Source organism: Amblyomma maculatum, chromosome 3 (genome assembly GCF_055883805.1).
Source record: "Amblyomma maculatum isolate TAMU_Amacu chromosome 3, ASM5588380v1, whole genome shotgun sequence".
Taxonomy (NCBI): Eukaryota; Metazoa; Arthropoda; class Arachnida; order Ixodida; family Ixodidae; genus Amblyomma; species Amblyomma maculatum.
In genome coordinates, this window is record NC_139346.1 from 166695543 (window position 1) to 166713507 (window position 17965).

The 17965-nt window shown below is 43.7% G+C and overlaps 1 protein-coding gene across 1 annotated transcript in view; it reads right to left on the reverse strand.

Annotated features, from left to right (window-relative positions):
• Nucleotides 1–17965, reverse strand: part of LOC146196783 (SEC14 domain and spectrin repeat-containing protein 1-B-like) — a 45997-nt gene that overhangs the window by 17265 nt on the left and 10767 nt on the right. The window contains exons 7-13 of the mRNA XM_084598515.1: nucleotides 15969–16082; nucleotides 14874–15033; nucleotides 14324–14424; nucleotides 13575–13697; nucleotides 7526–7612; nucleotides 1958–2293; nucleotides 326–446 (exon numbers count right to left, since the gene is read on the reverse strand). Coding sequence (XP_084454641.1) covers nucleotides 326–446; nucleotides 1958–2293; nucleotides 7526–7612; nucleotides 13575–13697; nucleotides 14324–14424; nucleotides 14874–15033; nucleotides 15969–16082 — 1042 coding nt within the window. The remainder of the gene's footprint in view (nucleotides 1–325; nucleotides 447–1957; nucleotides 2294–7525; nucleotides 7613–13574; nucleotides 13698–14323; nucleotides 14425–14873; nucleotides 15034–15968; nucleotides 16083–17965) is intronic.

Here is a 17965-nt window from a genome sequence, read left to right on the forward strand (position 1 = left end):
AAACGATCACCTACATGATGTCAGGTAATCTCAAAACGACCACAGCACCTCTCCACCTCTGCTACGGTGGATGAATAAGGCGGAAATTTTAAATGTGACTTACCCTCTTCTTTAAGCAATACAACAGAAAATAAAACTGCGTTTAAACATTTCACCCCAAAGAGCCGAGCAACAGGCCAGGGGAAAGCTTGTACCCATTGAAAAGCCGGTGAGTACCCCGTGGCACCAGGGATCAAACCTGGCACCTCCCGAACATGAGGTGGATGCTCTACCACAAGGCCACGCTTCGGTAGTTATATATGTAGTTATATGTAGAACTGTTTACCTATCATCAGTTCTGTTTCCTGAAGTTCGGTGAGAAGCTTGTCGACCTGGATGGTTGTCGTGACTGGATCATCACAAGAAGCCTTTAGGCGGGACTCCGTGGTGCTCACCAACTCCAGAAACTATAAACAGCAAATTAATAAAAAAGAGAGGATGCAATGACATCAGGACGTATAATTGACAAGGGCTTAAATAAAGGTAGGGCTCTATAGGTCTCAAATGCCTATTATCCAGTCAAAGTTGCCGCTCACATGCTTTGTTATGTCGAGTTAACTAGAACCCCGCTAATATGCTTTTCATGGGCCCATAAAAGAAAAAAAAAAGATAAGAGCTGGGAAATAGGACAAAATGCAAAAAGACAGCAGTGGGTAACTGAATACGTTTATTTCAGTGTTAGCGCATGAAAAAATCGAGCAGAATTGTCTGCCGAATTTTCTCAGGCCCGGTGAGCACAACGCGCTTTTCAAGCACTTGCAGTTCGTATGGCTCTTGCGATCGTCTCGAACATATCTCCTCAGAACGTCTAATGCCGCTACGGCTGACGTAAAGGTTGGCTCTGGAAGCGGCTCACCCTCTACCTCTTCTTCTTCACTGCCACTGTTTGCATCGACACACTTGGCCACAATTTTGTCAACGGGAAATGAACTCCGAGGAGGCAACAGCATCGTCAACAGAAACGCAATCCTGTTTGCACCAACTGACATGGCCATGTCAAGTTCTTCGTTGTCCTCCGTAGATCCGTCCCCCATGGTTCCATAGTCTGCTGTGCAGTCTGCACCGCCGAAACACTTTTTGAAAGATTTTGACCATTGCAGCAGTGACAGCGCTCCATACTGTGGCCAAGTAGTGCATGGCATCCCGGATTGCAATACCAGTTGGTTGCTGCCTGCGGTCCACATAGGCCTAGCCTATGCACTTTCACGATGCACTTTCTAGAAAAGTGCTTCATGTTTTTGATGATGCCAGCATCCAAGGGTTTAAGGTGGCTTGTTGTGTAGGCCGGATGGTACACTACATTGACATTCTGCAGCAACGTGCAATGTGGTATTCATTAGATGCGTGCAGCAGTTGTCCAAAAAAAGGAATATTCAAAAATTTCAAAAATTGCACACAATAGGATCCGGTGTTTGCTTTGATGTCACTTCTTTTTGAAACAATGGAGTTTAGGGTGGATGGCGCAAATCCCAGTTCTTTCGCGATGCACACCTGCTTCCATGTCGGGTTTCCATCTACAGTGCGGAGAATGTTCAGCTTCCCCTCCAGCGAAAGTGCTTAATGCTTTCTTGATGCCGTTACACCACAACAAGACGCTACAATAAACAAGTTCTCGCGCACGTGTGGCACATACGTTGGAGAAGGCGGCCGGCGGTACGAGGCAGCCGCTAACCCACAGCAATTCACATTGCGGCGTGAACGGTTGGCTTGGCACCAGGTGGGAGATTGAGCGGACTGAACGTGTACGCACACGATCACGGCACGATCGCACTTATGCCTGCCACTAAGGCGATTACATACTGCTGATGCGAGATAATGATGGGTAGGCATTACACTGCTGCCCGAGTACCCTCTACCTGAAAAAGTGAGACTGCTACAACTTTCTGCTGTAAAAGGTTCAGCTTCTGTGTGTTTCTACCTGTTGCAACTCATGGTCTAGTGCTGGTGAGAGTCCCTGGGTTCTGGGCTGCTGCAACTCAGGGTCCAGTGATGGTGAGAGTCCCTGGCTTCCTCCTTGCTGTGACTCATGGTCCAATGTTGGTGAGAGCCCTTGACTTCCCCCTTGCTGAGATTGATGGTCCAGTGCTGGCGAGAATCTCTCCGCCCTGCTTCGGCCCCTGAACTGGGAGGTGAGGCCTTCGCATGCTAGGTCGAGCCTGTTCATGGCTGCACAGATGGTGTCTGCCTCTGATGGCAGCTCTTTGCACAGGCTGGCCGACCACTGTCGCAGCTTGGAGTAACGGGCAAAGATCTCCTGCAAGAAACCATGGGGATGAGTTGAGTACCAGCACAATAAAGCTTTCTTAATGAAGCTGTGATCTACTGCAGAGGTTCTGAACCTTTACAGCCTTGGAAACCCCAAATGATTGCAAAAAAAAATGCTAAGCAGAGCAATTATATATGCCTTAGCTTCCATCCTTCCAAGCCTAAAAAGCACAGAAAAAAAGGGCATGGCCTCTAAGAAAGTACCAAATATCAGTTACTATATATATGTGGATAAGGGCCTCACTCTGTCCAAATTGAAGAAAAAAGTGTAGCCCTTGCCTGAAATAAGAATATTTCAGTTCAATTGTTAAGCTATAGTCTGGGGAAATTATTTTACTTAATTCTCCTTTGAAATTGCAATGCAAGGTCTACCCTCTTAGTCTTCACCAAACGCCATGCCATGCAGGTGATGATAGAGTGCCCTCCGTGAGCTTCCCTTCTTCTCGCCGCCTGGTTTTTGCTGCTCTTCATTCAGTTCTCTTTCTTTTTCTTTCCATTTCTCTCTACAATAGCGTTCATTCATTTCCTTTTTTTCCCTCTCTTCTATCTCTCTTCTCCCTTTGCCACTTGGATCAGAGCTGAATTTCATGAACATCAGCCATTAAATGGTTCCGGCTGGGTTCCCAAAGTGGCTCTCACTACAAAAGGGACCCAATAATTTGAATTCTGCACAATTGAAACAAATTTCCAGTTCAACTTGAGTTTGGATTATCAGGAGACAACTATGTTCAGAGTGGGAAAACTCCCGTCTCAGGTCTCCTGCAAATGCCACACATCCAAGTACTTGAGACCGGTCCCGCTCACAGCTCCCCCCCCCCTCCCAGTGGTAATATAAAAATGCATGTGACACGTGACATGGCAGAAAAATGTGTCACACTGATTTTGTTGAAGTTTTGTGCCCGGGGTTTGACGTCCCAAAGGGAGTCATGCTACGGTGGATGCTGTAGTGGGAGGCTCTCAATAATTGTGACCACGTAGGGTTCTTTAATATGAACTGACATTGCACAGTACATGGGCGCCTTATATTTCACCTCCATGAAAACGCAGCTACTGTGGCCGGAATCAAACTCATGTCTTCCTTGCTCAATGGTCGACTACCCTAATCACTGGGCCATCGTGATGGGGAACATATTTATTTACTGACACTCAATGTGCAGTACACTCAAGCGATGGCGGGTCTCAAATAGTTTCATAAGAGGTAAGTGAGAAAAAAGGCAGACGCTGCCATTTAACTAACCGAGGTTCAATGAGTACACATTTCTCTTAATTAAAGAGACGCTGAATAGAAAAATGAAGTAGGCTTGCATCGATAGAATGCCAATTCCCGATTACAAAAAATCCACTCTTATTAAAAACAGAGCTGTTATAAGGTAGTAAAGAGGAAGAACAGAAATACAGGTATCGCCGCCACAGCCGAAACTGCTGAGACTCACACAACTACAAATCACGTGACGCGCAAAAGATCCCGGAGGCTGACAAATGCGAATTATGTTGCCTGTTTGAATGCGGTAGTAGGTTTTGTCTCGAATATGATAACATGCTTTTATCATACATAAACGACAGCGAAAAGACAATGTAAACGTTGCAAGGCAAATACAAAAATATACTTGGAGGCAGGCGGCCACTTCAGTTTCGGTTATGTTCCGGCTCAGGCATTTCGTGCGTACTCGGATAGTTTCGTTTTGGACCTGCAGTGCCTGAAATACGAGCTCGGAGCAGCAGATGCGCCTGGCTCGTTCACACTTGAGCAATCGGAGGCACGAGCGAGCGAAATCCGCTGCTGCTGACGCGCTCTTTTTTTCACACTTCTGAGTCAACATATCGCCACCATCGCCGCTTCGACTGTGAGCTCCCGCTAACCCTGACCTGACCGCTCGACTGCAGCTACGTATGCCACAAAAAGCATACATATGCTAAGTGCTGAAGGAAAAACGCATTATCATTCAATTGTTCACTAAATCACGGCACAACTGACCCACATACTGTGGCAACAAGAGCTTCAACGTGCTATTTGCAGGCATCGTAAACAAAAGGGGCATACTTGCTGCTCATACTAATGATAGCGTCGACCTTATTCCAGATATCATTGTTCCCCTATTGCATCCTTGCCTATTGCGCTGGTCGCCCGGCGGAAAAAGGGCCTTGGATAAAAAGGAAAAACTAAAAAATAACGAAGCACCACTAATACATTAAAAAAATCTAAAAAAAGTCCATTTGTAGAAGAAAAAAAGCAACAGCGGGATTCGAACTCACTACTTCTTGCTCCGTACCGTTCCGCGCTAACCACTCGGGCACGCCAAGACCTAGAAAGCTGGGAAATATTTCTGCATATTATGTCACGGCCGCATTTATAATGGAACTTCATGTTTCGAGGTGTACAGGCCATTGCTGCTGGTCTAAAAATTACAACTTCTTGACCATTGGAGCATGCTGCCTGCTCTCACGCCTTGCAACTAATGTTCTGGATGCCTATGCGCACTATAGACCCTTTACAGCGCGAGCGCATGGGCGCTGCCATATTTGGTCATGTGACCCTTCCGCCATCGCCGGCCTTCTGGAATCTGGTTTGACGGCTTCCGGCACGCTGGTACTCGGCTGCACGGTGCGGCGTACCAGCTATCGCTGGGGACAACGAGCTTGTAGACAGGCAATAAACTTCATGTGAATGCCTACAGTATGTGTAGGTGCTAAAAAATGTTTCATTTAACCACGTAGTTCATTTATTGCGTCCTCCTAAATGTCTGCATTGGCTAGAACGTTTCGACAAACCCATCAGCCGTCGACTCGGTTTTTTGTTTTGCTTTTTTTATCAATTCCCTCTCTAGTGCTCTTTGTGGAAAACGTGACTTTCTGTAAAACTGAATAGATTACAAACTGATTATTCCCTCAAACTTATTTTTTTTTTAATTTTCTTGCGCAAAGGGCGAACGCATGCTCAGACTATGCTGGCTGAGACGCATTATGAATGTTCATTTAACATTGTGCACAATACTTACTGCTCAATATGGACGCGCGTGTAATTCCAGACAATTGATAAGATATAATTTTATCTCCTGTAAACGCCCTGGCTTCAAAAGACTATTACGCTGCTTGAAGGCCGCATCAGGCGCTCAGCGGCGTTCACCTGCGCTCGGGCGAAGGTGACTGGAAACTGCATCCGGAATTCAGAACACACAGTACGCAGCCCAAGCAAGCGGGGATATAAAAAAATCTTATCATGGTAAATTTCATCATTGGCCCGTGCATTAGTTTCATAAAAGCAGCAGTTATTACATGTATTTCAGCAGTACTTGTCTAATTAAAGTTTGGTTTTGTTTGTGCGGTATTGCGTCCCAAAGCGACTCAGGCTATGAGTGGAGGACTGCGGAAATTCCCATCCCCTTGGGGTTCTTTAATGTGCACTGATATCGCACAAAACACGGGCGCCTGGGTTTTTGGCTCCAGCGAAAAGCAGTCGCCGAGGCCGAGATTCGATCCCATATCCTAGGGAATAGTACCTAATTAAAGTAAGCAGATTCACTTACATGCCCACACTAACTTTCCTTCTCTGCGCAATCAATTCGTATAACTGCATAGACATCAATAGCAACGTCAAGGTACCTCTTAACGTCCTGCGAAAAAAACTCGGCAGCAGTGCAAAGACTCAATATCCAATTCCTGAGAAAACGTCAGAGTCGTTCTCGCATGCTACTGCCGGTGCTAAAACGAGCTGGGGCGCGAGATATAGCCATTCTCTTCAATTCACAGGCGCTTTCTTGTCCCAGAAAGGAACATGAACTCGAGATACATCTCCCAGAAAAACGGTTGCCTAGGCCATGATGTGCACCTTATGTAGAAAGTATCGTCTGTTCTTCCGCCAATAAACAACAGGGTCATTAGCTCTACTTCCTCGCAGAATACTTCGACAATACAGATGACACCTGCATCAAAGCAGCGCTGTTTAAAAGTCAGCTGGTATTCTTACACAAGATACACAGCAGCATTTAGCACTGCGCGCCGATGCGTTCCGAAGGCCAGCAATGACGGCCGTACTAGTGGCGCCACCTGTTAGGGAAGAGTGGAACTACTCGCTGTAAACGGTCTATATTGTGCACTGGAACCATTTTAACACTTGGAATTTCACAGCATTGGCAAATTTAGGAGCACTGGCTTTTCGGTCATGCTCTGCTACTGTAGACATAATGTTCGCTGAACACTGAGCTTTAGCACAAACCTTCAAGAAAAAAAGAGCGACGAAGCTTCAAAACTGGCAAGCGCAGCAGCCAGGACACTATTTTGCTGGTAACTAAACCTTATTTGTATGTAAACATTTCGGGAAGCGTTGCGATGACCGGTTTGTTTACACGCAGTGCAAGAAGGAGCGCAAAAGCTTGAAAAACACAAAGTATTATGCATTACAAGTGCTCTATGTTTTTTTTTTTCTTTCACGGTAAATTACTCTCTATATCGTTTTATTTATTTCGGCTGTGGCCGTCATTTATTGTGAGCCAATGATCGATTGCGAGTATGCTGTTGGCATGTTGGCCCCTGAGGAATGCTAACCGGTCGACGCCGCGGGCCGCGCCGGCTCAACTTTCTCTCCACGCGCCAGCAATCACGGAGTCTCCTCTTGCGTCATAGTGTGCATAATTCTACCCTACTACGTGGTAGGAGAAAACAGTTTGAATTCGACCGGCGGGAACAAAAAAGCCCCTCAACTTCTTTTCCCAATATCTCAGCAGTAATTCGATTTTTTGCTGCCGAATATGCGGCGACAATGTCACGAAATGGCGTTTATTAAATTTTGATAGCATATTTGGGTGTCTTTAGTGTTTCTTTAAAATGAGTTGAAAGAGGATGCCACTAATTGAATAAAAATAAAAATTAGAAGTCCTTAGAACTTAACGTATCTCGTACTCCTGGACAGACTGAACAGATGGGTCATGATAAGATTGAGAACCAAATAAGGCAATGTATACAAATGTGGGCTTGAAAGAAAAATCTAAACTAATGAGCTTTCGAACACATAAAATTGAAAAGTATCCATAAAATTCACTTCCCAGTTACCAAACATTACACGCTAATTTCAGCTGCAGAAAACAAAAAGAAAATTGGAACTTAGGCAGCAATGAGTGCTATATTATAGCTTTCCCTTAGACCCCACTTTGTCAGCTCAATTAAACAGAAAACAATATATGTACTAGGTGCATACTCTATTCCTGTCAGTACACTTAACACTCACCATTGCTGTGGCATTGGCTTGCTCAAGGTCAAAGTATTCTTGAGAGTGAGTCAGATTATTCTGCTCGTTGGTTGTCCAGTTAATCAGCTGTTCCATTGAAACAGAAAACAACAAACAAAAGCAACATGAAAAACTAATCATCAAGCTAGTATTCAACACAGTCAAAATTTGAGTCTGAAAACAACAACAAAAATAATAATGAAAATACCAATAATACTATTCTACTGCCTATGTCTTTTTTACTTATATTAACATTACTTAACATTACTTATATTAACATTATAGTAACATTACTTATTAACCGTAACAGTGTTGACCTTAAGCTTAGGCAGAAAGCATAAGCCTAACAGAAAGCCTAAGGGCAAAACTGAAAGTTCTCGGAGGTTAACCCTTTTCGAAGCATTTAGTGTAAGTTCTTCTATCCACCTTGGTCATCTTCATTTGCTGAAAATCAGAATGGACATTTTGAAATCTTTTACAGTGGTCAGCTGATTTCCGCAGTTAATGTGGTATATACGACATCACAGATATTGCCTGCATTTTGACATGAAATTCTTGTTTGGTGCACAAATATTGCAAGGCTAGCGTTCAAACATTTCAGGCATATCATGCGCGAAGTGGCTGCTTAAAATTCCTGCTCTAGTCATCCAACCTGTCTGCAGGTGATTCACCAATAATGTTTGCAGTATATTCATTGTGTAAGCCGAACCACTGTTCCTGGCCGCATAAGTTTTTTGCTCCCATTTTAGATTTCTGCTGTATTAAAATTCTTTTAATCAATACTTAATCACTAAAGCACTCTTTGTCACAACGAAGAGACGTGCCTAAGTGCAGTATGACGTGGTTATAGATTCAAGGTGTCCGAAAAACCCTTCGAGTTGCCCTTTGATGAATTTGTGCACAAATAGGAAGTAAATTTAAGCAATGAAGTATGAAATAATGAATGAAATAGGAAGGACATTGTCCTTCAGAAACTATGTCTTCAAAAAAACGGTCTCTGTTTTTTATGCACAACACAGCCAATATGGTTACAACTCTACAGCTGAGAACTTGGCGAGCAATTTCAGTTTTCACTACCACCATTACTATAGAAGAGGCCCAAGCCTTAAAACGCAGATCGGAAAGTAGACGTAAGGGCTAAAATCCTGTGTGCAAAAAAACAATAAGTTTTTTAATTTTTGTTGCACTGTATAGCAAGCAGCAATGACAAGAATCCACAAATAAACAGCGTAACGCATACATAACAACTACTGAAAAAAACTCGTTTAACTGAAGCTTAAACAACTTGGTGTTTATTATACATAACACCTGATGGTAATAAATTCCCCAATGATGGCTCTGAAAAGCTGACTAAGAGTTTAATATAGGTAGCAGAGAAGGCCAGCTTTCTGTTAAAATTTAATGCGTCAATGCACGAAGCAGCTAAAGTGGCAAAGTGCTTCAAAGTACCAGGCTTCTATAATGTCAATTCAGGAGAGGAGCCTAGGGCAGAATAATTTTTTTTTTTGCACTTCCACGGCCATGGAGAGTGAGTGGGTACTTCGTGGCTGCCAACTAGGTGAAGTGCCTCGTCGCCATAGAAACCATCACAAAGAGCAGATAAGTGGTCCCCTTATGATAACGTTCTGCTTTCATATCATCTGTCAAGCATGCAGGTACTAAGGCAACGACTGATAAAAACACGCTAAGCACACATTGCGTGCCTTTCTGTATTTGATTTTAGATAGGCTTTCCATCAGAATTTGACTGCTTGCACAGCTGTTCAGCTTAAAGACCCCGAAGCCTGCCCGGTCCCACAGAATGTAAGCAGAAATAAATCACTTGCTTTTTGCTCAAAAGAATTCATATGACAAAAATATAAAAAACCAAACAAAGAGAAATTATATACCTCACACCTGTTAGCCACATATACGGAATTTAAATGTGTGACTCAAATGTGCTTGTATGCTTTTAGCGTGAATAACTACCCAAAAAAACGCTCCAGGAACACCTCCAACATTCTAAGCAAACTGTTTTGCAATGCTTACATTATTACTCTCATAATGGCTGATAAAACCCAGGATGTTACTTAAGATGCCAACTGTATCACAGACAACAAAAACAGTCATTACCGGTTCTGAACAATGAGCAAGGCCCAGAACTTCCAGCATTTGCCAACAAATACCAGTACACAAAATGTGGTACATGACAAAACTGCCTCGACTTCGTGTGGTCGGGGAGGAAGTTCTGAACCGCGTGTGATCTAGAATGAATTACTGTAAGGCCACGATCGCAGAGAAGAAAAGAAGCTGCAAAGTCTGAGAGGCGTGGAAAAGGGGGAAGTTGTGAGTGGAAGAAAGTGAGGAGAGTAGTGGCAAAAAAGGAAAAGGTGGGAGCGTAAGGTGCAAAGTGAAGGAGGATACAGCGGTGGCTGGGAGGGGGACAGCAGTCAGTTTGCACCGGCTGATGCGTGTAATGCAAGAGGGTTAAGGGAGGATGCAGGGCTAAAAGATCAACTTTTCGACTGTTGCACGAATTTCGAAAAAATTCTCAGGATGGTTTATCTTCGTCTTATCAGAATATATATCCTAACTTTCATCACCTTAGCGCAAATAGAGCAAAAAAAAATTGTAGCTGTCATAATAAGTAATTAAGTGCGTCAGCATAGGAAAACTATCATTTACAAACTAATAGAGATGTACTAACTGCTTGTGCTCAGATAATTTCTAGGCAGTTTATTGTGCAGGAGAAGACCAACTGTGGGTTCTTCATGACATCTTCGTAAAATGTAAAAATCTGCGCACTTTAAAAATTACTTCATTTTTTTCTGTTCTCCTTATATGTCACATATATGAAATTTCTGTTTTCTTAGACAATATAAGTAGGAAGCTGAAAAGCACCTTATCTTGTTCCCAACAAAAGTTTAGTCCAGAAATCACCTTGAAGCCACCTTTTGGCGAATGAGTTTGGAAATGGTAGTAATGGTAGTTTTCATAAAGTCTGTGCTTTTGCAAAAAGTGCAAACTGATATAAAGATGAGTTCAAATATTTCAGAATACTATGCTATTAAAATTTTCGGCCTAAATTGATAAATCAATGTGGTCTGGTGCATTAGTTAGGCCGCTTTTTTTTTCAACACGACACTGCTCTGTAGCAATTGCTTCGAGTTTCCTTTTTCTTTTTTTTTTTTAAAAAAAGCTTTACAGCTCTCCAGCTCAAGCTTGTCTGCAATAATGAAATGCTTTCCTTGGTTGCTTGCTGGGCAGGCACATTGATACGGCTTGGTTAAAGCGGGGCTTCATATCTATTTCACATAATGTGGCAGCAGTGAAAAGGGACATGAATGACATAGCCATCTAGCTGGATCCTTTCCCCTCTCCCACCACCACTACATTAGCATTCATGTGGAAAGCCAGATGCTGATGGGGACGTCACTGTTACCAAATGAGATGCCAGCTAAAACCGGAGGTGTCGCCGCGAGTACGCCTCAGGGCATGAGCTGAAAACTTGCCAGACGTGAAAAAAAAAAAGAGGGGATCATTCATACTGCCCAAACAAATGGTCTCCTCTTGCCACTGAAGCACGCGTCACTGCACGCTCAAAAGTGTGATGTTCTTGTTGATCATGTGCGCTGCCCATTACCAAGGCTATACATTGCTTGTGCAAACAAACAAACACAGTAGGAGTTTTCCGTTACAATGTAATATGACGTAAACACTGATGGTGATGTTTTCTGTCCACAGAGTCGTCTGCTCCTTCATACTTTGGTGGAATGATGTAAACACTGATGGTGATGCCGTCTGCCCACGGAGCAGTCTGCTCATTCATACTTTGTAATATGACGTAAACACTGATGGTTATGTCGTCTGCTCCTTCATACTTTGGTGGAATGATGTAAACACTGATGGTGATGCCGTCTGCCCACGGAGCAGTCTGCTCATTCATACTTTGTAATATGATGTAAACACTGATGGTTATGTCGTCTGCTCCTTCATACTTTGGTGGAATGATGTAAACACTGATGGTGACGCCGTCTGCCCACGGAGCAGTCTGCTCATTCATACTTTGTAATATGACGTAAACACTGATGGTTATGTCGTCTGCTCCTTCATACTTTGGTGGAATGATGTAAACACTGATGGTGATGCCGTCTGCCCACGGAGCAGTCTGCTCATTCATACTTTGTAATATGACGTAAACACTGATGGTTATGTCGTCTGCTCCTTCATACTTTGGTGGAATGATGTAAACACTGATGGTGACGCCGTCTGCCCACGGAGCAGTCTGCTCATTCATACTTTGTAATATGACGTAAACACTGATGGTTATGTCGTCTGCTCCTTCATACTTTGGTGGAATGATGTAAACACTGATGGTGACGCCGTCTGCCCACGGAGCAGTCTGCTCATTCATACTTTGTAATATGACGTAAACACTGATGGTTATGTCGTCTGCTCCTTCATACTTTGGTGGAATGATGTAAACACTGATGGTGATGCCGTCTGCCCACGGAGCAGTCTGCTCATTCATACTTTGTAATATGACGTAAACACTGATGGTTATGTCGTCTGCTCCTTCATACTTTGGTGGAATGATGTAAACACTGATGGTGATGCCGTCTGCCCACGGAGCAGTCTGCTCATTCATACTTTGTAATATGACGTAAACACTGATGGTTATGTCGTCTGCTCCTTCATACTTTGGTGGAATGATGTAAACACTGATGGTGACGCCGTCTGCCCACGGAGCAGTCTGCTCATTCATACTTTGTAATATGACGTAAACACTGATGGTTATGTCGTCTGCTCCTTCATACTTTGGTGGAATGATGTAAACACTGATGGTGATGCCGTCTGCCCACGGAGCAGTCTGCTCATTCATACTTTGTAATATGACGTAAACACTGATGGTTATGTCGTCTGCTCCTTCATACTTTGGTGGAATGATGTAAACACTGATGGTGACGCCGTCTGCCCACGGAGCAGTCTGCTCATTCATACTTTGTAATATGACGTAAACACTGATGGTTATGTCGTCTGCTCCTTCATACTTTGGTGGAATGATGTAAACACTGATGGTGACGCCGTCTGCCCACGGAGCAGTCTGCTCATTCATACTTTGTAATATGACGTAAACACTGATGGTTATGTCGTCTGCTCCTTCATACTTTGGTGGAATGATGTAAACACTGATGGTGATGCCGTCTGCCCACGGAGCAGTCTGCTCATTCATACTTTGTAATATGACGTAAACACTGATGGTTATGTCGTCTGCTCCTTCATACTTTGGTGGAATGATGTAAACACTGATGGTGATGCCGTCTGCCCACGGAGCAGTCTGCTCATTCATACTTTGTAATATGACGTAAACACTGATGGTTATGTCGTCTGCTCCTTCATACTTTGGTGGAATGATGTAAACACTGATGGTGACGCCGTCTGCCCACGGAGCAGTCTGCTCATTCATACTTTGTAATATGACGTAAACACTGATGGTTATGTCGTCTGCTCCTTCATACTTTGGTGGAATGATGTAAACACTGATGGTGATGCCGTCTGCCCACGGAGCAGTCTGCTCATTCATACTTTGTAATATGACGTAAACACTGATGGTTATGTCGTCTGCTCCTTCATACTTTGGTGGAATGATGTAAACACTGATGGTGACGCCGTCTGCCCACGGAGCAGTCTGCTCATTCATACTTTGTAATATGACGTAAACAGTGATGGTTATGTCGTCTGCTCCTTCATACTTTGGTGGAATGATGTAAACACTGATGGTGATGCCGTCTGCCCACGGAGCAGTCTGCTCATTCATACTTTGTAATATGACGTAAACACTGATGGTTATGTCGTCTGCTCCTTCATACTTTGGTGGAATGATGTAAACACTGATGGTGACGCCGTCTGCCCACGGAGCAGTCTGCTCATTCATACTTTGTAATATGACGTAAACACTGATGGTTATGTCGTCTGCCCACAAAGTCGTCTGCTCGTTCACACTTTAGTGGGCATTTGAGCAAAGCTAGCTGCTATGCGTGGGAGTCAAAAGCGAGCGGGGAGCACTCAACTGTGTCCACTTCGGAGAAGAAGCCCTCGAGAAGCTTGGTGCTCCTCAGCACCTCCAACTCTTTAGACCACTCTTCCTGGAAGGACTGCTGCAGCTCCAGAGCTGTGTCCAGAGCAGTCTTCACCTGAATGCAAAAAAGGAGGAATGCCAGGTTATCAATATCAAGCTTGCAAAGTTGCAATCATGCCTGAAAGCTCTCTGACAACATTTCTATGATCGCAAACAGCTCACAGACCATGGGGAATTGTGATAAAGATAGAAGAAGTTCTTTTTGCTCTGACCTGGTAGAACCAGAGCACAATGAAAGGTCTATTTTGCTAGTTCCACAGAATGGTTCCAGCTGCACCTCATTTGGGTACACAAATAGGTCACAAGAATTTGAGGTTTTTCGCAGCATTAATGGCCTGCTAACTATTGTTTCCGAATGTACACTCTTTTGCAGCAGACAAACAAAATAATGCGTTTTAGCTATTCACTTTTAAACAAGGAAAATCATTTGACTCGAAAGAATACAGACTGTGATGCTTCAACAGGTGACGTTTAGTGATACCCACAGAAATGTCAACAACTTTTCCAAAGCAAGCCAAGCCTTGTTATTGAATTTATCAACTCGTTCATGCAGCTTGACTTTAAATGCTCAGAAAAATACAACAAGCCAATGTGAGAACCAGGGTAGAACAGACAAAGAATTTATCTGACGAAGGCTTCCTATAAGGACAAGAAGAAAGCGATGTTTGCTTCAACCCTCACCTTGTGGTATGCGCTTGCTCTCTCCTTGGCCATCCTCTGCCCACAGTGAGACTTGAAACCAAACTCCCCATCAACCTGAAGGCTGTCCAGCAGCCTTTGGCCTGCAGTGGTAACAAGTAATGCAACAGTTACAAGCTATACTTGTGAGAAGTTGATTCTGTGCTGACTATCCACAGGATTTTTCTTTTTCTAGCTCCAATATTTCTTCTTGACTCGACCGTAAAAAGTTACGAAGCGAATGTTTTTCTTTTTACACACACCGCACGTGTAAGATGGCTTCAAAGAAGGCCCTCGGGAATCAAACGTTCCGCCCCTTGGTGGCTTTATATCCAAAGTGCCCTATGCGAAGCCTACCTTTTCTTCAACTGTCTAGTTTTAGTACACAGTGGGAGAGGTCTTCGTCAATCGGTGGACGGAATCAGTCTGATGACGATGATGCTAATTGTGTTATCCAGGCTTCAGCTGCCAAATGCACACACACACGGCAGCATATATCAGCATTTTAGTGAAGAAGTATGTAAACTTAGTCCACGTTCAGAGGTACACATACCACTGTAGATTGTACGGGCAATCACCTCCACCATGGTGGGGCCGATTTCCAGAGGGATCCGGGGGGTTCCAGTCCCTCCCAGCCAGCCTCGGCAGGTGCTCAATGCCCCGTCCGTGTGCTTCACCAGAAGCTGCACCTCTTTCTCGTACTTCTCTACCGCCTGCACGCCACACACCGTCAGTGAAATGACAAAACCTTGGTTAGTGACAACGGGGCCACGTGCACACAAGGCACTGAATGCTACTCCTGCCCTACGGTTTCATTTTGTAAAACTAACAGTGCTAGTATTATACTTCTATGCACAGGGCACGTTTATCTATCCAAAAAATGTGTACAGGTATAGTACTGCAGAGTTCGTAAGCTGAAATGTTTACAGCCCTATTTTCTGATAGTCTGGCAAATGAAATATGCCGCACACAGAAGTCACTATATATTTTGTGCGAATTCCTGCCAATCAAAACCATGCTGCTGGATCAATGATGGCTTGCACATATAATAAGTATATTATAAAGGTCTGCTTTGTGACATTCATTTTTATTAGCCCCTTTACTGCAAACTTAGGGATGCAATTAACTATAATGGGCTTTAATAGAGCTCCTTAAAATGGCATGACAACTAAGGTTGTTTGCCCAGACATCTGGAATACAGTATCACCCCAAGTGCTGAACAGCTGATTTGGAACAGTTTGGCACAATTTTTCAAATTTTTATCAGGGTGGCACAATAATATGGTGCGACATAGTTTAGTGTATTTGGTGCAAATATTGCGTCACTGATAATCCGACACATGTAGTCCTATAGCGAGATTGCAAGGCTTGATGAGACGTTCAGCTATAGACAATGCAACCTGGGAACTTTCGAAAACAACCGAACACGTCAAGCACGGTCAAAATTACGGGGTGGATTCTTAATTTGTATGCCTGTATGCAAGCACATGGTAGGCAAATGGGCTCAGAATACCTTGACAGAATGGCGAATTGCTATCACAGCAGCTTTAACCAATCAACTTGCGAAATAAACAACCTAAAGAGCATCTGCGACATTTCACAGCTATTCCTGAAACTTTACCAGACTTCAGGCAAATGCAGCCACTCACCAATCGCCTGCTCAGCCAGTCGAGGTGGTCATACTGTAAGGTACCACCAAATTCGGGTGTCAATTGCAGAGGGCTCACAAGTTTGAAAAGCTTGGCTTGGGTGACGTTCTTGACCTGGAAGGAGATACGCAAATGCAGACCAGTTTGTGAAGACTGAAGAGACGGGGGAGTAGCCACGTTAAAGACAGATCCAAGAGTTGTAGCAGACACAAACGTTGCACGTTCACAACTCTGAAATGCTCAAATACGCTTTAGCGAGCAAAACTATGTGACAGCACAAAAAACTTGGAGAAAACTGCTTCCCAATGCCACTGCCCAGCTGCATCTGGGGTTAAGACAGCCTACAAAGGCAATCCTTTCGGGGGTGAACATTTAAAGTATAGACGGCGAGCTGTGGTGGCATTTTTTCTTCTAGTTAATGATGCGCAAGACGCTCCCGTATATGGATCACCGCGTGGTTATTGGCTACGACTGCTAAATAATTCTTAACTGAATTGTCTTTATTCGTCTGCTTCGGTTTCAACAGCCGCAAGGTGGCTGTGACGTCACAATCAAATCTAGGTCATGCGCGGACCGAAAAAACAGCGATATAATCACCGATTCTTCACTTGTTGCAATTCCTGTTCTCGAGGCAGGCTGGCTTTGGCGTGCAGTGAATTCATTGGCACAGGAATGATTATATTGCTGTCTTTCTCATCTGGCACGTGACCTAGACTTGATTTTGACGTCACAGCTATTGCACGGCTGTAGAGACCGAAACCGAAATGGGTGAGGAAAGAAATTCAGTTCAAATTATTAATCTCTTGCAGGCTTATATCATGTGGTGATTCAGTCAGCACTTCAATGCAGTTAGGTCCTATTTAGTCCTATTGCTCAGAAGTATGAACCAATAAGCCCAAATTTCAATATTGCTCAAATATATCATCCTGAGACCCAGGATACATTCTGGGTCAAAGTGTTTCCTTAGGATTGCAGAATAAGTTAGCAGGGATAAGGAGGTGAGTGTTGTTAAATATTTTCTCAATGGTCCTAATTGTTCCAGCTCAGTATGTCAGTATTACGTGCCATTTACTGGACATAAAATAAAGAATGTATAAAATACCACAAAACGCATGCGCATAGATTAAAAGAAAATTTCCACGCGTTTGCTTTATTATTACTGTTGATATAAGATCGAAGTCATGCTCTGCAAGTATGTAGAAATATCAGAAACAGCGCTTGCTGCTCCGGCAGGTGAATCTATGCTGTGATGCTGAATTTCAATATTCTGTGATTCAACTTTCTGGACTTTTTCGCCAGGAACTAAACAATGTAATTTCGGCAACGCTATATAGGTAGATGGCTCCAATAAGTGTTCTACATAATTGACAGCCAGGTTTCGTGTGGATGTACGCCAGTGCAGAAGAGTAATGATTCAAAACCTAATTCCAATACATAATAAAATCTTGTTACTTCGACTTCCGTTAATTCGAAAATTTGGATAATTCGAAGTAGGAGCGCGGTCCAGGCCGATGCCCCATGTAAGTCCATGGCATCTGACACTCGTGAATCCAAACATGGGCATGCTCGCTCCCTGCTACCACACTGCGCACTTCGCCGCATTAACTGCGCAATGAATCATCCACAAAATGCGATGGGGCCCGTTTTGTGAAGAGACATCGCATTTACTGCGTCGCACAGTAAAAAGGGTAGCAGCGGCAATTTTGCAGCCCTTTTTCAGCACTCCCGACAATGTGGACGAAGCAAAAACGCTTGAAGAAACCAGGAGAAGTTGTCTTTCTCACTTGGGTTTCACATCAAACGCAGACAACCATCATGTAGGTGTTTATCACATAAAATAACTCTTATCCCCGTGAACTGGCCCGGTTAAAATGGAACGTAGGCATGTTATAAGACTTCACAGCTTCATCTGGGCAGCTAATGAGGCGAACATCACAAGCGTTGTACTAGTCATCCGGATATCCTACATGTACCCGAAACACTGCCGGAAGCATAAA